Source organism: Eurypyga helias, unplaced genomic scaffold, assembly GCF_000690775.1.
Source record: "Eurypyga helias isolate BGI_N326 unplaced genomic scaffold, ASM69077v1 scaffold15022, whole genome shotgun sequence".
Taxonomy (NCBI): domain Eukaryota; kingdom Metazoa; phylum Chordata; class Aves; order Eurypygiformes; family Eurypygidae; genus Eurypyga; species Eurypyga helias.
In genome coordinates, this window is record NW_010235784.1 from 1 (window position 1) to 13,503 (window position 13,503).

At 47.6% G+C, this 13,503-nt stretch overlaps 1 protein-coding gene across 1 annotated transcript in view; it reads right to left on the reverse strand.

The window, feature by feature from the left end:
* Window positions 1–8,861: 8,861 nt before the first annotated feature.
* NHS (Nance-Horan syndrome (congenital cataracts and dental anomalies)) overlaps window positions 8,862–13,503 on the reverse strand; it is a gene marked incomplete at its 5' end in the record, with an annotated part of 23,339 nt that continues 18,697 nt past the window's right edge. Inside the window, 3 exons of the mRNA XM_010146871.1 lie at window positions 8,862–9,486; window positions 10,166–10,292; window positions 10,782–13,483. Of these exons, the coding sequence (XP_010145173.1) occupies window positions 8,862–9,486; window positions 10,166–10,292; window positions 10,782–13,483 (3,454 nt within the window). The remainder of the gene's footprint in view (window positions 9,487–10,165; window positions 10,293–10,781; window positions 13,484–13,503) is intronic.

A 13,503-nucleotide genomic window follows, 5' to 3' on the forward strand; every position in this document is an offset into this window, starting at 1 on the left:
CGGTTTGATGCAGGCCCCGGTGTGTCCAGGGGCATGGGGAGCTGCCCTGCTGCTCTGCGAGTCTCTGCCGGAGGGGAAACCCACGGGTAGCTTAAGGGGTGGCCTCCGTGGTTCTCCATCTGAGGAGCCTCCTGTGTGGGGCATCAACGGCCCCAGGTTTCACAGAATCACAGAATGGTTTGGGTTGGAAGGGACCTTAAAGACCATCTAGTTCCAACCCCCTGCCATGGGCAGGGACACCTTCCACTAGACCAGGTTGCTCCAAGCCTCATCCAGCCTGGCCTTGAACACTTCCAGGGATGGGGCATCCACAGCTTCTCTGGGCAACCTGTTCCAGTGCCTCACCACCCTCTCTGTGAAGAACTTCTTCCTGATATCCAATCTAAACCTCCCCACTTTCAATTTAAACCTGTTACCCCTTGTCCTGTCACGACAGGCCCTTGTAAAAAGTCCCCTCCCAGGGGCCTGGGAGAGTTTCAGCATACATTTACGTCTGGTTGTCCTTCCACACCACCAGATGTGGGTTTGGGTCTTCGCAAACCACTTGTAATGGGAGAAACCCACTTACAGTGGGGTATTAACGGCTGCAAAGGGTTGTCTGCACAGAACTGTACAGTTAGGTACCAGGGCTCCAGTTCATACAGGAACACTATGGGCCTTCACAATATAGGAATTTCAGCCTCACCTACCCATACTTTGTGCTTTTTGCCCTACCCCCAACCTCTTTTTTCCCTATATGCCATCCCCCTTTTTTTAATTCAGGATTGAGGATAGAGGAGTCAGCAGAACCATGGCATCCCCTGGGTATGCTCACACTCCCCTCTGGAGTCACAGGGACATCTCCAGGGGAAGATATTTGCGGAGGGATTGGAAGAAGATCCAGAATAGTGATGGAACCTGATCTGCTCATAGCCTGGGGCAGTGAAGTGCCCTGTGACAGCCTGCAGGACCAAAGCACAGCTCAGCAGCGCCATGGAGACACTAAAGCAAGGCAACAGAAGAGCAATCCCCACAGGTCCAGCCAAGAGCCCTATCAGATATCTGGGAGGTGCTGTACAAAGACAGAGGATGGTGTGATCCTCTCTGGTTATATCTTTTATCGCATAACCTAATACTGCCTCACTAAAAGCTGGTCTGCAGACCCACAGAAGAGTAGGAGGGACAATGTCAGGGGGGAGCCCAATTCGCATCCTGTCCTGGTTATTCCCAGGTGCATCCCAGGGCCCATCAGCCTGTCTCCGTGTGTTGCAAGCCAGATGTTCTCTGTGTGTTGGGGTGACAAGCCAAAGTGTTGAAGGTTAACTCTTAGAATAATACAGCAGTCGAGATGTTTTCCTGTGTGCTAGCCTGTTTTGACAATGCTCTATTTTTCAGAATGTTTTTCTGTGCACATTGATAATTTAGTAAGAAAACTCAAGGTTTGGAAGATTTGATAACAAGAGGGGGACCTCCCTGCTTATCAAAAGCATCTTGCACATGCTCATTAGTACCTCAGCAGTGTCCTTGTAAGCTGAGAACTGATTCGGTAAATCAGCAGATGTTCAAAAATCTTGTCCTTTTTGCTCATTAAAAGCTCATTATAACACAAAAAATCACTCCCATAGGTCAAAAAGACCCTTGCCCAGGTGAAGACCCTTCCCCAAGCATGCGTAATAGTGGAAGTAATGTGTCAGCAGTATTATAATTGTATGCAAATCACTAACCAATCATTGTAAAGAGGGTGGAGTGGGAAAATCACTAATCCTCAAAGTTCTGCGTATAAATGTAGCACGAAGAACCCTGTTTGGCGTGCATGCTAGGGGGAGATATTCCCCCATGCACCCAGCGCTGCAATAAACCTGTGTCGGCTTTCTAAACTATCATTTGGTTTGGAGAGTTTTCTTGGTTACAGTTTTCGGTAACACATGTGCCCAGAGGAGCACAAAAGCAGGCGGGAACCCACATTAAGGACTCAGAAACAGACACCCAGTCCAGGCCCCTCCCAGGGCTGCCCCAGCCCACCATCCGGGCATGAAACCCACCAAATGAGTCAACACCAGAGCACCTTTCGGACTGAGGGGGGGGGGGGTTTGTTGCCGAGAGGTACAGAGCACTTTATGGAGGAAAAATGTTTTGGGATTGCACAGGAGTTACTATGAAATGTTTAGGGGAGGAGGGAAAGGGATGGATTGAAGTGAGTGGCAGTCTGAGTGTAGCAACAGGAGTCGGGCCATGCGTACCCATGGTGCAGCAACTGGAGCAAGTTCATCATTAAAGGATGAACACTAAATACTAGTAATAATATGAGTCCTGTGCCAGCCTTTTAAATACATAAATAAACTTGGCTGCTTAGGAATTGAATGCCACTTTCCTACAGAGTTTGAATGTCCTTTACTCATAAAAATGTTTTTATTTGATGATTTACGTTTTCAGCTTTGGAGGCTCGTAACAGAACCAAGCCACCCAACCTAGATTCAGTGTGACTCATTAACAGACTGGCCAAGCCACAGGTTCAGTCATGTTACTTTTCTCAGTTCCACTGAGAATGGTGTGAATTTCCACAGAAAACTTACTGGATGATTGCTTATTGTGTAGATGCGTGGGTTTTGAGTGATGTATACATATATATTTATATATAAAAGCAGCCTCACGTTAAAACTAGAGGGCAAGGCTTCTCTTATTTGGTCAGGTGCCGTTAGCAAAAATGCTTATTTTTCTGCCTTATTAGTATCTCACTTCTGGGTATGGCGAATGTTGCTGTAATATGGATGAACGGTCTGAATTAACCTATGAGTTGATCAGAAATGGCATTTCCTTGGCCTTTGTTATTCTTCTTTTGGGACTGAGGGAGCAGTTCCTGCCTCTCCTCTCACCTCAACAGAATGATAGAATCACAGAATGGTTAGGGTTGGAAGGGACCTTAAAGATCATCTAGTTCCAACCCCCCTGCCATGGGCAGGGACACCTTCCACTAGACCCGGTTGCTCAAAGCCTCATCCAGCCTGGCCTTGAACACTTCCAGGGATGGGGCATCCACAGCTTCTCTGGGCAACCTGTTCCAGTGCCTCACCACCCTCTCCATGAAGAACTTCTTCCTGATATCCAATCTAAACCTCCCCACTTTCAATTTAAACCCGTTACCCCTTGTCCTGTCAAATATATGCCAGTGAACTAAAAAGGGAGATGTAGGGGCAGTTGTTTCCTGGCAGGAATAGCTTTGGGTTTGCAGCCTTTTTGTGAAATGGCAATAGTAAGAAGTATTTTTGTCAGAGTTTGATGATCTTCTGTTAAAAAATTAAAATGAAAATTGGCAGCCACCTATTTAAAGTGCATGACAGCTACCACTCCTGTTCATGATGCTGTTACTACCATTGCCGTTTTGCACAGCTTTTTAATCTATCACCCAAGAAAACAGTAAACTTCACTGAGAATGTTGTCATCTGTTATAGGATAAATTTCTCGTAACATTCAAAGTGGTTTTCTGATTTGCCAACTCCGGCAAAGTTAAATGTAAGTGAATCTAGTGGGATAGACTGTATTTAGCTACTTACCTGTTCTGTTGTGCTGACCATGAGCCTGTGTTTGAGGTTATGGATTCCTCACAAATACATTTCCTCAGTTTTCTCACCGGGGAGCACAGATGACAAGACGTAAAACCTCTTCCATTCATACTGAGGTAGTTAAAGACAGACACCTTCGGTCCGCAGAGCTGGGTAACTTGCATTCTAGAACTTAGGGGAACCCACTGAAGGATCTTACCACCAATGATGTTGGGCACTACAAAAGTTTTGGGAGAATGCTGAAGTGCCAGTAGTTGAAAATACAAATGGGACAAGCCAGATAATTAAAAACCTGTGAGCCTGACTTTAATCCCAGGAAGCTGTTGAAAGAGTTAATACACGCATCTGTCAGCAGCAACTAGGGAATTAAAGCAGGGAAATATAATTAATGCAACCAAAAATAGCTTTATGGAAAACAAAGTCTGTCAAGTAAGTGCCCATAGAAACGTGTGTAGAAATCAGGACTAGGATTGCAGCCAGAACTCAGCCGCTGTCTTCCCAAGAAAGACGCTTGCCCCAGGGCCTGATGAGTTGAAGGGATGTTACTGCTGGATTGGCCTCTCGGTTGTCCGCCACGTACACACACCCAAAGGTACACACCGAAGCCTGGATTTTACAAAGATTTGCAAAAGCTTCTGACTTCACATATGTTGTAAATAGTTACAATAATTTTGCCTCGTATCTATAAAAAGCACTAGGTATATTTTATGTTTTCTTATGTTTATTCTTCCACTGAGCATGAAAAAAATACACAGGTGTACAGCGGTCAGGTGAAAACCAGCTTGTGCCTGCCTCTACGGGCTAAGCAGTTCCTACAGCTCTTGCTTATCTCTGTTTCTGGATTGGGAAAGGCACACAATACAACAGGAAATCATCTGCATAATCACTGACTGCTTGACCATCTGGTAAAAACAAATGTTACGCAAACTGATTCCCACTTCAGGACTGCCCCAAGACCACACCCATCGGGGCAATCCTCATATCCTTGCAAAGCACGATGGCAGGTCGCCCAGCAGCATTCCCCAAAGCCGATTCTTTTCCGCGCGCGCGCTCTAAGGCACCGGACCCGCGCGTTTCAGCTGCTTCTGTCCATACCCATTTTTTAAATACCCAGTGCAGCGTTGCAAAGCTACTGGCAAAATGACAGCTGAAACGGAAGCTTCCCCATGCACATCTCCCCCTCCCCTTTTCCTGCTGGTACGTGGTTTTCGAAGAGCGATGCAGGGGCTGTCATTGAGACGCTCAGCTTCCGTGTCCTGGCTGCTCAACCTCCTGATAACCAAACCGGTTTAAAATAGTGTTTGCCCATCTAAGTTTGCGTTCATAACTTACCGCCTGCCTTTTGCCCACAGCTTGCTGGATCCGATCAAGTTCATTCATGGGATTCTCTATGCCTTGGGTCTAACGCGTTGCAGTTTGTTTGTTTTCCAGCTGAAGATAAAGTAGTGAGCAGTCTTTCCACTATTTTTCATCCCAGCTTCCTTTCTCTTACCTGTAAGAGACACGGGGCCAACCCAGCAGTCTTTATATTCCTGCAAAATTGGACTTGTGGGCAAAATTCCGCTTCAAGCCAATGACAGTTTGGACCCAGGTTTCCCTTTAGTTTAGCAAAATATTAAGTTGAAGAGAAAACACGATTTAAATGGTTTGAAATGTGTGATGCGCTGAGACCTACCTTTGGAAATATCATACGTGTAGGCTGTAGACCAGACTTCACGTCTCGTTACAAGAAAGTGAAGAGAAGGCGTGATTTAATTGCAGTCACGTTTATTTGCAGTTTCTATACACACTTCCTAGGTAATCAAACTTTTCCAACACATTTTTTGAGAGGGGTTCACAATGAAACTGTCACCGTTTTTACTAAAAATAAATACAAGACTTAAAGTGTTGCACAGCTCTAAAATATACAAAGGCTTGGATTTAATGTAAACTTTGAAAACATTTTACAAAAGAAACCATCTTTGCAACAATTTAAAAAGTTCGTATTTACAAATATTACAAAAATACAAAATGGATGCAAGTCCATAAACCATTGTCTTTTCTGCCAGCATGAACTGGTGCTAGTACCAAAATAGTTACACTGTAACCTTCTTAATTTTTTTTTTGTTTAATTTTTTTTAAAATTCTTTAAGTCATAACCTACAGTATTTCTCTATCTGCCACCATTGCAGCAAATGCACTCAATCACTGACCTTTGGCAAAAGCAAATATATGCTTTATTTGCTACAACTATCCCATGCCCTCTATGCTGCCGCAACAAAACATTAAAAAAAAAAAAAAAAAGAAAAAAAAGGGCAAATGTTATTTTTCAGAACAGACAGCTGTATAGTTTCCGAAGTCATTTCTGTAACACCAGTGCAAACAACGGAACGGTAGGTTGGAATGGTGGTTCAGCGGTTGCCCCATGCATGTACTGTACCCTGTCTCAAGGGGTGAGTGATGTTCCCTTCGCTCTACAGCTCGTCCTCTGGTGCCATGACGGCACGCCTGCAGCACTACAGGGCACCCTGCTGTTCATCCGCCTCTGACTCCCACATTTGTTACGAACTCTTTTCTTCACAGCGGATTTAGAATCTCCCCTTGTTTGGGTTTCAACCTGCTAAATGTAAACTAGGAAATTAAACAAAAGAAGACTTTTATTTTAATGGGGTTGTTTTCTGGCCGTTTTGTACATGAAGTGTGGCCTCACCATTCCAGTCAAAGACATTTTTTGAGAGCATATATTTATTTACTTACGGCCTCCATGAAATTACTGATTGGTAATAAAAAGTGATATCGTGAAAGTCAATTCAGCTGTGTTCTCCCTACAGTTTTTAATGACTGTTTAACTCATCAGGACTATTGAATGTGTTGTAAAAGTGCTCCTGATAAATTTTTTAAGGAAAATGACTGAAGATGAGAAACTAAGGAATTTCTGCCCAATATCTAAACTTCCTTTACTCCAGAAAGTATTTTATTATAAGCTAAACATTTCCTCTAAAAACATTCTCATTCATCCACGTCACCTGTTTTCGGACGTACTTTCTTAACTAAGCTACTAATTTGATCAGCCTTTTCTTCCCCAAAACCTTGCTCCCAATACCTTTTTGAAAACTATCTGAGACTTTTATATTATTTAGACTTCCCGCATTTGCAGCCCTTCAGCTAGTGGACCGCCCCTCTTCCCAACGCACGTACCACATGCACAGCGACTCTACCTCACAAAGCGAACGCAACCAGGCTACGCAGGAGGACGGTAGGAAACCCTGAATAATAGTATTCTTCTGGTAGGTGCTGAACGAAATCAGGCACAAACCTTATGGGAAATAACATTTGAGATTTGTTAAACCATTTTGACTTGGTCAGACTTTAAAAGCGTAACAGTTTTAGGTAGAACCTTCCTCTTTAAAACATACTCTGCCCACTTTTAAAAACTCTCAGCTTTATGCATTACATGATTAAAAGGAAAAAAATCTAGTAAAAACCCATTTCACACATTCCGCTTCCCTATCCTTTACTTATGCTTAAAGCCAGCTTTTAGTTGATTTCTTTAGCAAAGTGCGCTCTTCCTGCCATCCTACTCGACCTCTCCTACTGCACACCACATTCCTCCTCCCACTATTTTCTCTGCACTAACCTTTCCTCTACTCCAAACCGTATCCTACGGCAACCAACACCAACTGCATCAATTTTGGACAAAGAGGACCTTCTTCTCCAAGTAGCACGGACGGGGCTACGTCAATGGAAAACGTGGTGGCCCAAAGGAGAATCAGGCCTGTTGGTTTTATTGGGTTTAAAAATTAAAAGTGTAAAGCAACTCACGGGTTAAGATTTAAAAGTATACGTTCTTGCAGTTTTAAGACAAGAAAATTCAAGTAACTTCAAGTAATTCAGCTTTTATTTCCCTGCCTTCATTTGTATCGAAGCAGCTGCTTCGATTTGTCTCCTTTCCCATCCCACCCCCGTCCCCCACCCTGTTCCACGTTTCTGGTAAACCCAGACAAAATCCCAACTGTATGTGGCTGGCACAATGAACCAGAGCTTTCCCCTTCCCAGCTCAGCAGTGAATATAAATAATGCATACACATACCTATTTCCCAGCTACGTTTTCACAGTGTCATTTTTGTAAATATTTAGGTAGCATGAATCTCATCAGCACAAAGAGAAAGCTTCACTGAAAACTCATCGCAGATATTTACTGATAAATCGAAAGCGCTTCTTGCATGCTTATAATTTATTTGTTTCCTTTACGAACCAGAAACTAATCATGTTTAAAGATTATAGTTACCAGGTTATGACCGTGTTATGTATCCCGATAGCCTAATAGGAATATGAAAGTTAAGTACTATTTCCTCTCACATCTCTCCTCTCCGAAGGGATCCCTGCAAGAATAAAGGCCCAGGGGAGGCTGTGGGATGGGGCCCTCTGGGGCTTTGCGTCAGACATGACTTTGTTCTGTCGGAAGCACGCTCGCCTTCCCCACCGACCCTCACGGTCACCCTCCCAGCTGTGCTTTCCAGTTTGCTTCTTTGGAGCTGCCTTAGAAAGACAAATGGTTACTTTAATCCCATCGCAGCCAGCCTTTCCACTTCCTTAGCTGAGGCTGAGAATTCCTCCTTTCCACTCCTCAATGTCATCCTTCAGGCTTGTCACGCTGAAAGTGGTTATCGGTGGCCATGTGAATTTTTTATGTTTGATATGAAAATGGTATTCACAGAATACAGTTATTACATTTGACTTCTTTTGTCTTCTATAAACAAAGTTGTTATGCAGTAAATCGTTTGCCACGTCCACTTTTTGATAATTCTATTTACAAATTTTTATCAAAAATATGGTATTTACATATGTTTTGTTAATTTCTTCTAAATTTTGTTTCAGCTCATTTTAGTGTAGAAAAATACCAATCCTCAAGAGCATTTTCTTTTTATTTTTTTTTCCTCCCTAGGGAAGCACTACAGTGAGGGATTTGTTTCTAGATGGACAGCTTTGGGAAAAAAAACCCCAAACCCAAAGTCACTTTTAACTCTATGGAAATGTATAGCCTTGAAATCTACAGTGACAACGGAAATGAGAGTGGGATAAACCAAACAAAGCCAAAACAAAACAGAACAGACATAGCGTATCTTCCTCCTTTTAGAAAATGTAACGTAATAAATAGCTACAGCTGTAGTCCTGTTTCCCCAGCATCTTACAAACACAAACACATTTATAAGCATCGATATTGCCCTGCGATTTTTTCCTTTTCTTTTTCTTTTTTTTTGACTGCTACAGCGTTGGCCTCATATTCACATCCTTACAGAGCCTGAGCGGTGTCTCCAGCCTTGGCCCTGGTACCCACGCAGCCTACGTTGAGCTCTGAGAAGACCGATCGTCATGGGGGCTGCCGTCCGAGTTCTCCGTCTCTCCTTCGGAGATGGCCTGCATGGGCGTGTTGTACAGCCTGCAGCGCACACTGTACCGGCTGCTGCTGGCTGCCGGAGGCGCCCGGGAGCGCCCCACTCTCGAAGATGCCGACATGGGAAAGCTCTTGGAGGAGAACCCTTCAGCGTTGACCCTGGGGGAGCAAGGGGAGACTGGGGACAATGCATCGGGGCTTGCTGCGGTGGGAGACTCTTCCTGGTTTTGAGGGGCATCCACCGTCAGCTCTCCAGGAGACTTGGGCAAAATAGGACTTTTCAGAATTTCTGTGGCGGACATCCTGTAGCTAGAATCAGACCGGCTGCCCTTTTTAAGGAGTAGTAGTTTAAACTCCTCATTGGATGTGTTGGACTTTTTGGCATGCCTGTATATGAGCCCGGGGGACCTCTGACTGCTGATGGCACTGCCCACGCTGCCGGCGGGTGGCACGTTGCTGGCGGGTAGCGTGCTGCTGGTGGGAGGCTGGCTGCCTGTCCCAGACGAAGCTCTCAGTCTGTTCCGTACAGAAAGGTCTCCTGAATCCTTTCTCCCGAGAACTTTCCTTTTTGATCTGTAAAAACACAAAGGAACGCTCTTTCATACGTTATCTTTGCTTTGTAGGGTAACACTTCACGCTGGTCTGGACTTCACAAATTGACCGTGCTTTCGTATTAGCCAGAGTTCTCATAAACCCTCTGTCAAATATCGGTTGCTGGCGGCACTTGAAGCCGTGACAGCTCTTGTGCAATGAACGAGGCACTGAGTCCGTCTCAACCTCACCCAGCTCTTCCAAAATAACGTATGCACAAACAGCTCTTTATAAAGACACAATGCATACAGACTCTTAGGTAATAATAATACTCGGTGTAACCTACTCAGTATCAGAAATCTTTAATTTCAGTTGTGATTGCAAATTTCAGCTGAATACAAAACATTCTAAATCTGAGGAGATGCCTTCTTATCGTTCTCACTGCGACGGCTCACTCACCAGAGAGCTGGTGGGCAGAAGGCAGGAACCACGGCAGGAGAATGGCCCAATGTTATCTGTAAAGCATCCTACACATGCCATGAAGGTACTCAGAGTGCACACCAGACTGTCATAAAGCATCTTTTAAAAGCTGCCTTTTAGAAAACTAAACTCAACAAACTAAAGAGGGTGGTTTCAGGACAAGACAGCCACCAAATAATGACCCTACAGCTATTGTTAGTGGGTGACTGCAGGGCTGCCTGTTGCCGCAAGGTGAGGTCACCTGTGGATGACTGCAAACAGGTCCTCGGTAGTGCGGGGTTTGTTCGGTGACACAAAGACGTCCTCAGCGTCGGCCTGCGACTCCTCGCTCAGCGGAGACATGATGGACTCGTCGCTTGGAGAAGACTCTTAAACAAGGAAAGAGGCCATGCTGTGAGTCAGACCCCGCCGCACTTTGCAACAGCAGCGCCAACGCAAGGTTCACAACTGAGCCGCCCATACCACCATACGGACTTTATCCTTTAACCTAAACATCGTGTATGTTGTGTGTTGGAGCCCATAAAGGGCTCACTGCCAGGGACAGAACCCGGGATCTCCTGTTTACCGGGTGGCTGCGATAGTAAGGCTCCCCTGTGCCCAGCATTAGTGCTCCTCCCTTGTTGGCTTTCAGCTGAAATGCAGCACTAGGGAGGAAATAAATATCAGAGAAATATGCTCTGAATACACTGCAAAAGTATAAACTATCTTTAGGCCGGCTGGCCAGCTAACAGATCCCCTCTGCACTTACACCTACAGAGGCAAGCCCATTTGCAACTCCAACCTGCTTTTTGACTTCACTACCAGCCACGTCTAAAGCCCCACGATCGGGTGTAATGCCGAAGGGCTTCACAACTGACCTTTCAGCAAAGGCTCGTCTGCGCCGCCCGTCATCTCGTCCACCCTGCCGTCATCAGAGGCACTTTTGGTTGGGATACCTGATGCGATATTGTTTTCCTGCTTGCAACTCACTTCGCCGAGCGAATTCACTGCTGCCATCTCCGCTTCGTAGCCGATATTCCCAGGCACATGGTGGCTTACGTCGGGTTGGTGCTGATCGCTGACAGCCACTCCCTCGGCCTGAGCTGGGCTTTCGCCTGCAGGCCCAGCTTCCAGCCTCCCGTCGCTGACTGCAAAGAGCTCTCGCTGAGCCTGCACTTGCTGAAGGTCGTGCTCTGTTTCTGCTCCCTGGCCAGATGTCCTTGCTTCGTCATCACCTGTGAGGAGAGCTGAGCCCTTCTGAAACCCATCCACGGAGATGGCACACGTCTGACTCAGAGCACTTTCCGGCAAGGGCTCAGCGGCCGTGTGCATTTGGTCCTTCACGGGTTTGATTTCAGCCAGACCCACGCTTGCTGAAGTTACGGCTTCTCGCTCACAGCTATTCTGCCCGCTGAAAGAGGAGCTTTTCTCTAACGGTGTCTTTCCGGGCCCCCCTTCTGCTGGGGCAACATCAATGTACGACATCATGGCCTCCTCTGTGGAGTACTGGCGCGATACTGGTTTCTTAGCTAAGAGCGGCCTCATTTTGCCTGGAGAAACGTCGGTCACCACGAAGGCAGTCTCCTGTACGCAGAGCAGGTCTGGGGCGCTGCCCTTCTGCTTCCCTCCTTCAGGCTTGTTGACTGCCCGGAGGTGGACAGACTTGAGAACAGAAGGCGTGATGGCAAGGGCGGAGGGAGGGCTGGGATGCAGGGCTTCCCCGACCGCGCTCTGCTTGCTGTGGCTGAAGGCGTGCAGCTGGTGCCTGTGAGCGAAGGGCTTGCTCAAGACGTTGTGAAGAGCACTTAGGTCGAGGTGAGTAGGAGGTATAATCGGGAGTTCGAGGTCTTTGCTCACCGAGGCGGTGCCATCTTTCGAGAGTGGCTGCTGCAGTGACGACTTTCTCTCCGGGACTTTTGGCTTCCTCTTGCTCCCCCCTGGAGACAAGGGTCCCGAAAAGAAAGCGGTCGGAAAAGAAGAGGTGGGCGTCTCTGACTGGCTGGAGTACCCGCTGGAGGGGGAGGCTAACCCTGCCAGCTTCTCGGGGGAGGCCAGCTTAAACTCGTTATCGACAGAGGGGAGGGATGGGGTGGTGGCTCGTGACCCGGACTGAGACGTCTGGGATTCAGAGCTCTCCGGTGACTTGATGCACTCGATGACTGTAGTACCCGTAGCAGTGCTCGAATTGGACAAGGACCTGTAAGGATCGCTGGATTTCAAGTCGTTCAGAAGCCAGAGGTCTGCATAGTGAGGTTGTTCAGCACCTTCATCTTTAAAGGAGGGGATATCGGTGGTGTCGAACGGGGTATCCTTTAACCCGCTGTCACTCTGGTTCGCCCAGGCGAGCTCCTGCTTGGCAGGCAAGTTGGGCCCTTCTGCTCGGGAAGGTGTGTTGGAAAACTCCAGGGGCAGCTTCATCTCTCTGGCCGTGTGAGAGACGTGCTGCGTGCTGCCCATCTTTGGTTCTTTCTTGTCAGGAAGGTCGGTGCTGCCCTCCGATTTCCTCAAAGACGAGCTGCGTTTTGGTGGGGCTGGCTTTGCCTTTGGTTTCTTCAGCGAGATGCTCTGCCGTCCTTGCCTCCGGTGGCTCACGCACTCCTGCCAGGCGCAGTCAGCCAGGGGGGAGGTCACGCTCCCGCTCTGGCCGCTCTCAGAGCCCGGGGCTGCATAGTTGCAAATATAGCTTTTATTACCCTTGAGACCGCAGTCAAAGTGCATGGAGGTATAGTATCCTTCGGTATCCACAGAGAAGTGTGAGCTAGTGTCTGCCTTGTCAGAGGGGGTCTTTTCAAGGAAGCTGTCGTAGGTGGCCATGCTGGTGAAGCTGGGGCATCCCAGGCTGTCCGCCTTCGGGCGCTCAGGGCTGAAGTCCTGGCGACAGGAGGCGTCGTGGTGATGGTGCAGGTAGTTCCACTCGCTGTCACTTGTGTTGCTGTTGTTGGGGTCATCCAGTAAATCTGCCACGGTGGAGCTGAAGGAGCTCGCCCTGTGGCCCCTGACCTTGTCTGCATGGTCACCAAACTGCTCCGTGATAAAGACACTGGAGTCCTCGTTGGCATTGGGAGCGGTGTTGAGCGACAGCTCGGAGTCACAGTGCGAAGAGCCTGTCAGCGGAGGAGAGGCAGCAGGAGGAATGGTTTCAGATGTCTGGGAGGGACATGTGGAGCTGCTCCCACTCCAGTTGCCACTGGAGGACTGGTGGTCTTCCTTCTGGTCCATGTGGCTGCTGAGCAGGACTCCTGCCGTGGAGATAGAGTGAATGGGGCTCCCAAAGGTGTCCGAGTTGGAAGAAATCTCGCAGCTACCGGAATCGGCCATCCTTGATAGCCGTGATCTCCCCCTCTCACCAATGCTGTGATCGGGGCTGTGCAGGTGCTGAGGACAAGTCAAACCAATGGGTTGGCACTCTTGTGAACCCTGCTTGGTCAAGACCTCCTTCCCCTTTTTCAGGATTCTCTCCTGGCCGGCTAGGAAGTGATCTGCTTCGTACCCTGCACTCTTGGTGCCAGCATCCTGATGGCCCTCGCCGGCCCGGGCGCCCTCGCGAGGAAGGCTGCGTGAGCGGATGCGGTTGCTGACAGCGGCAGGGGAAGCAGCACC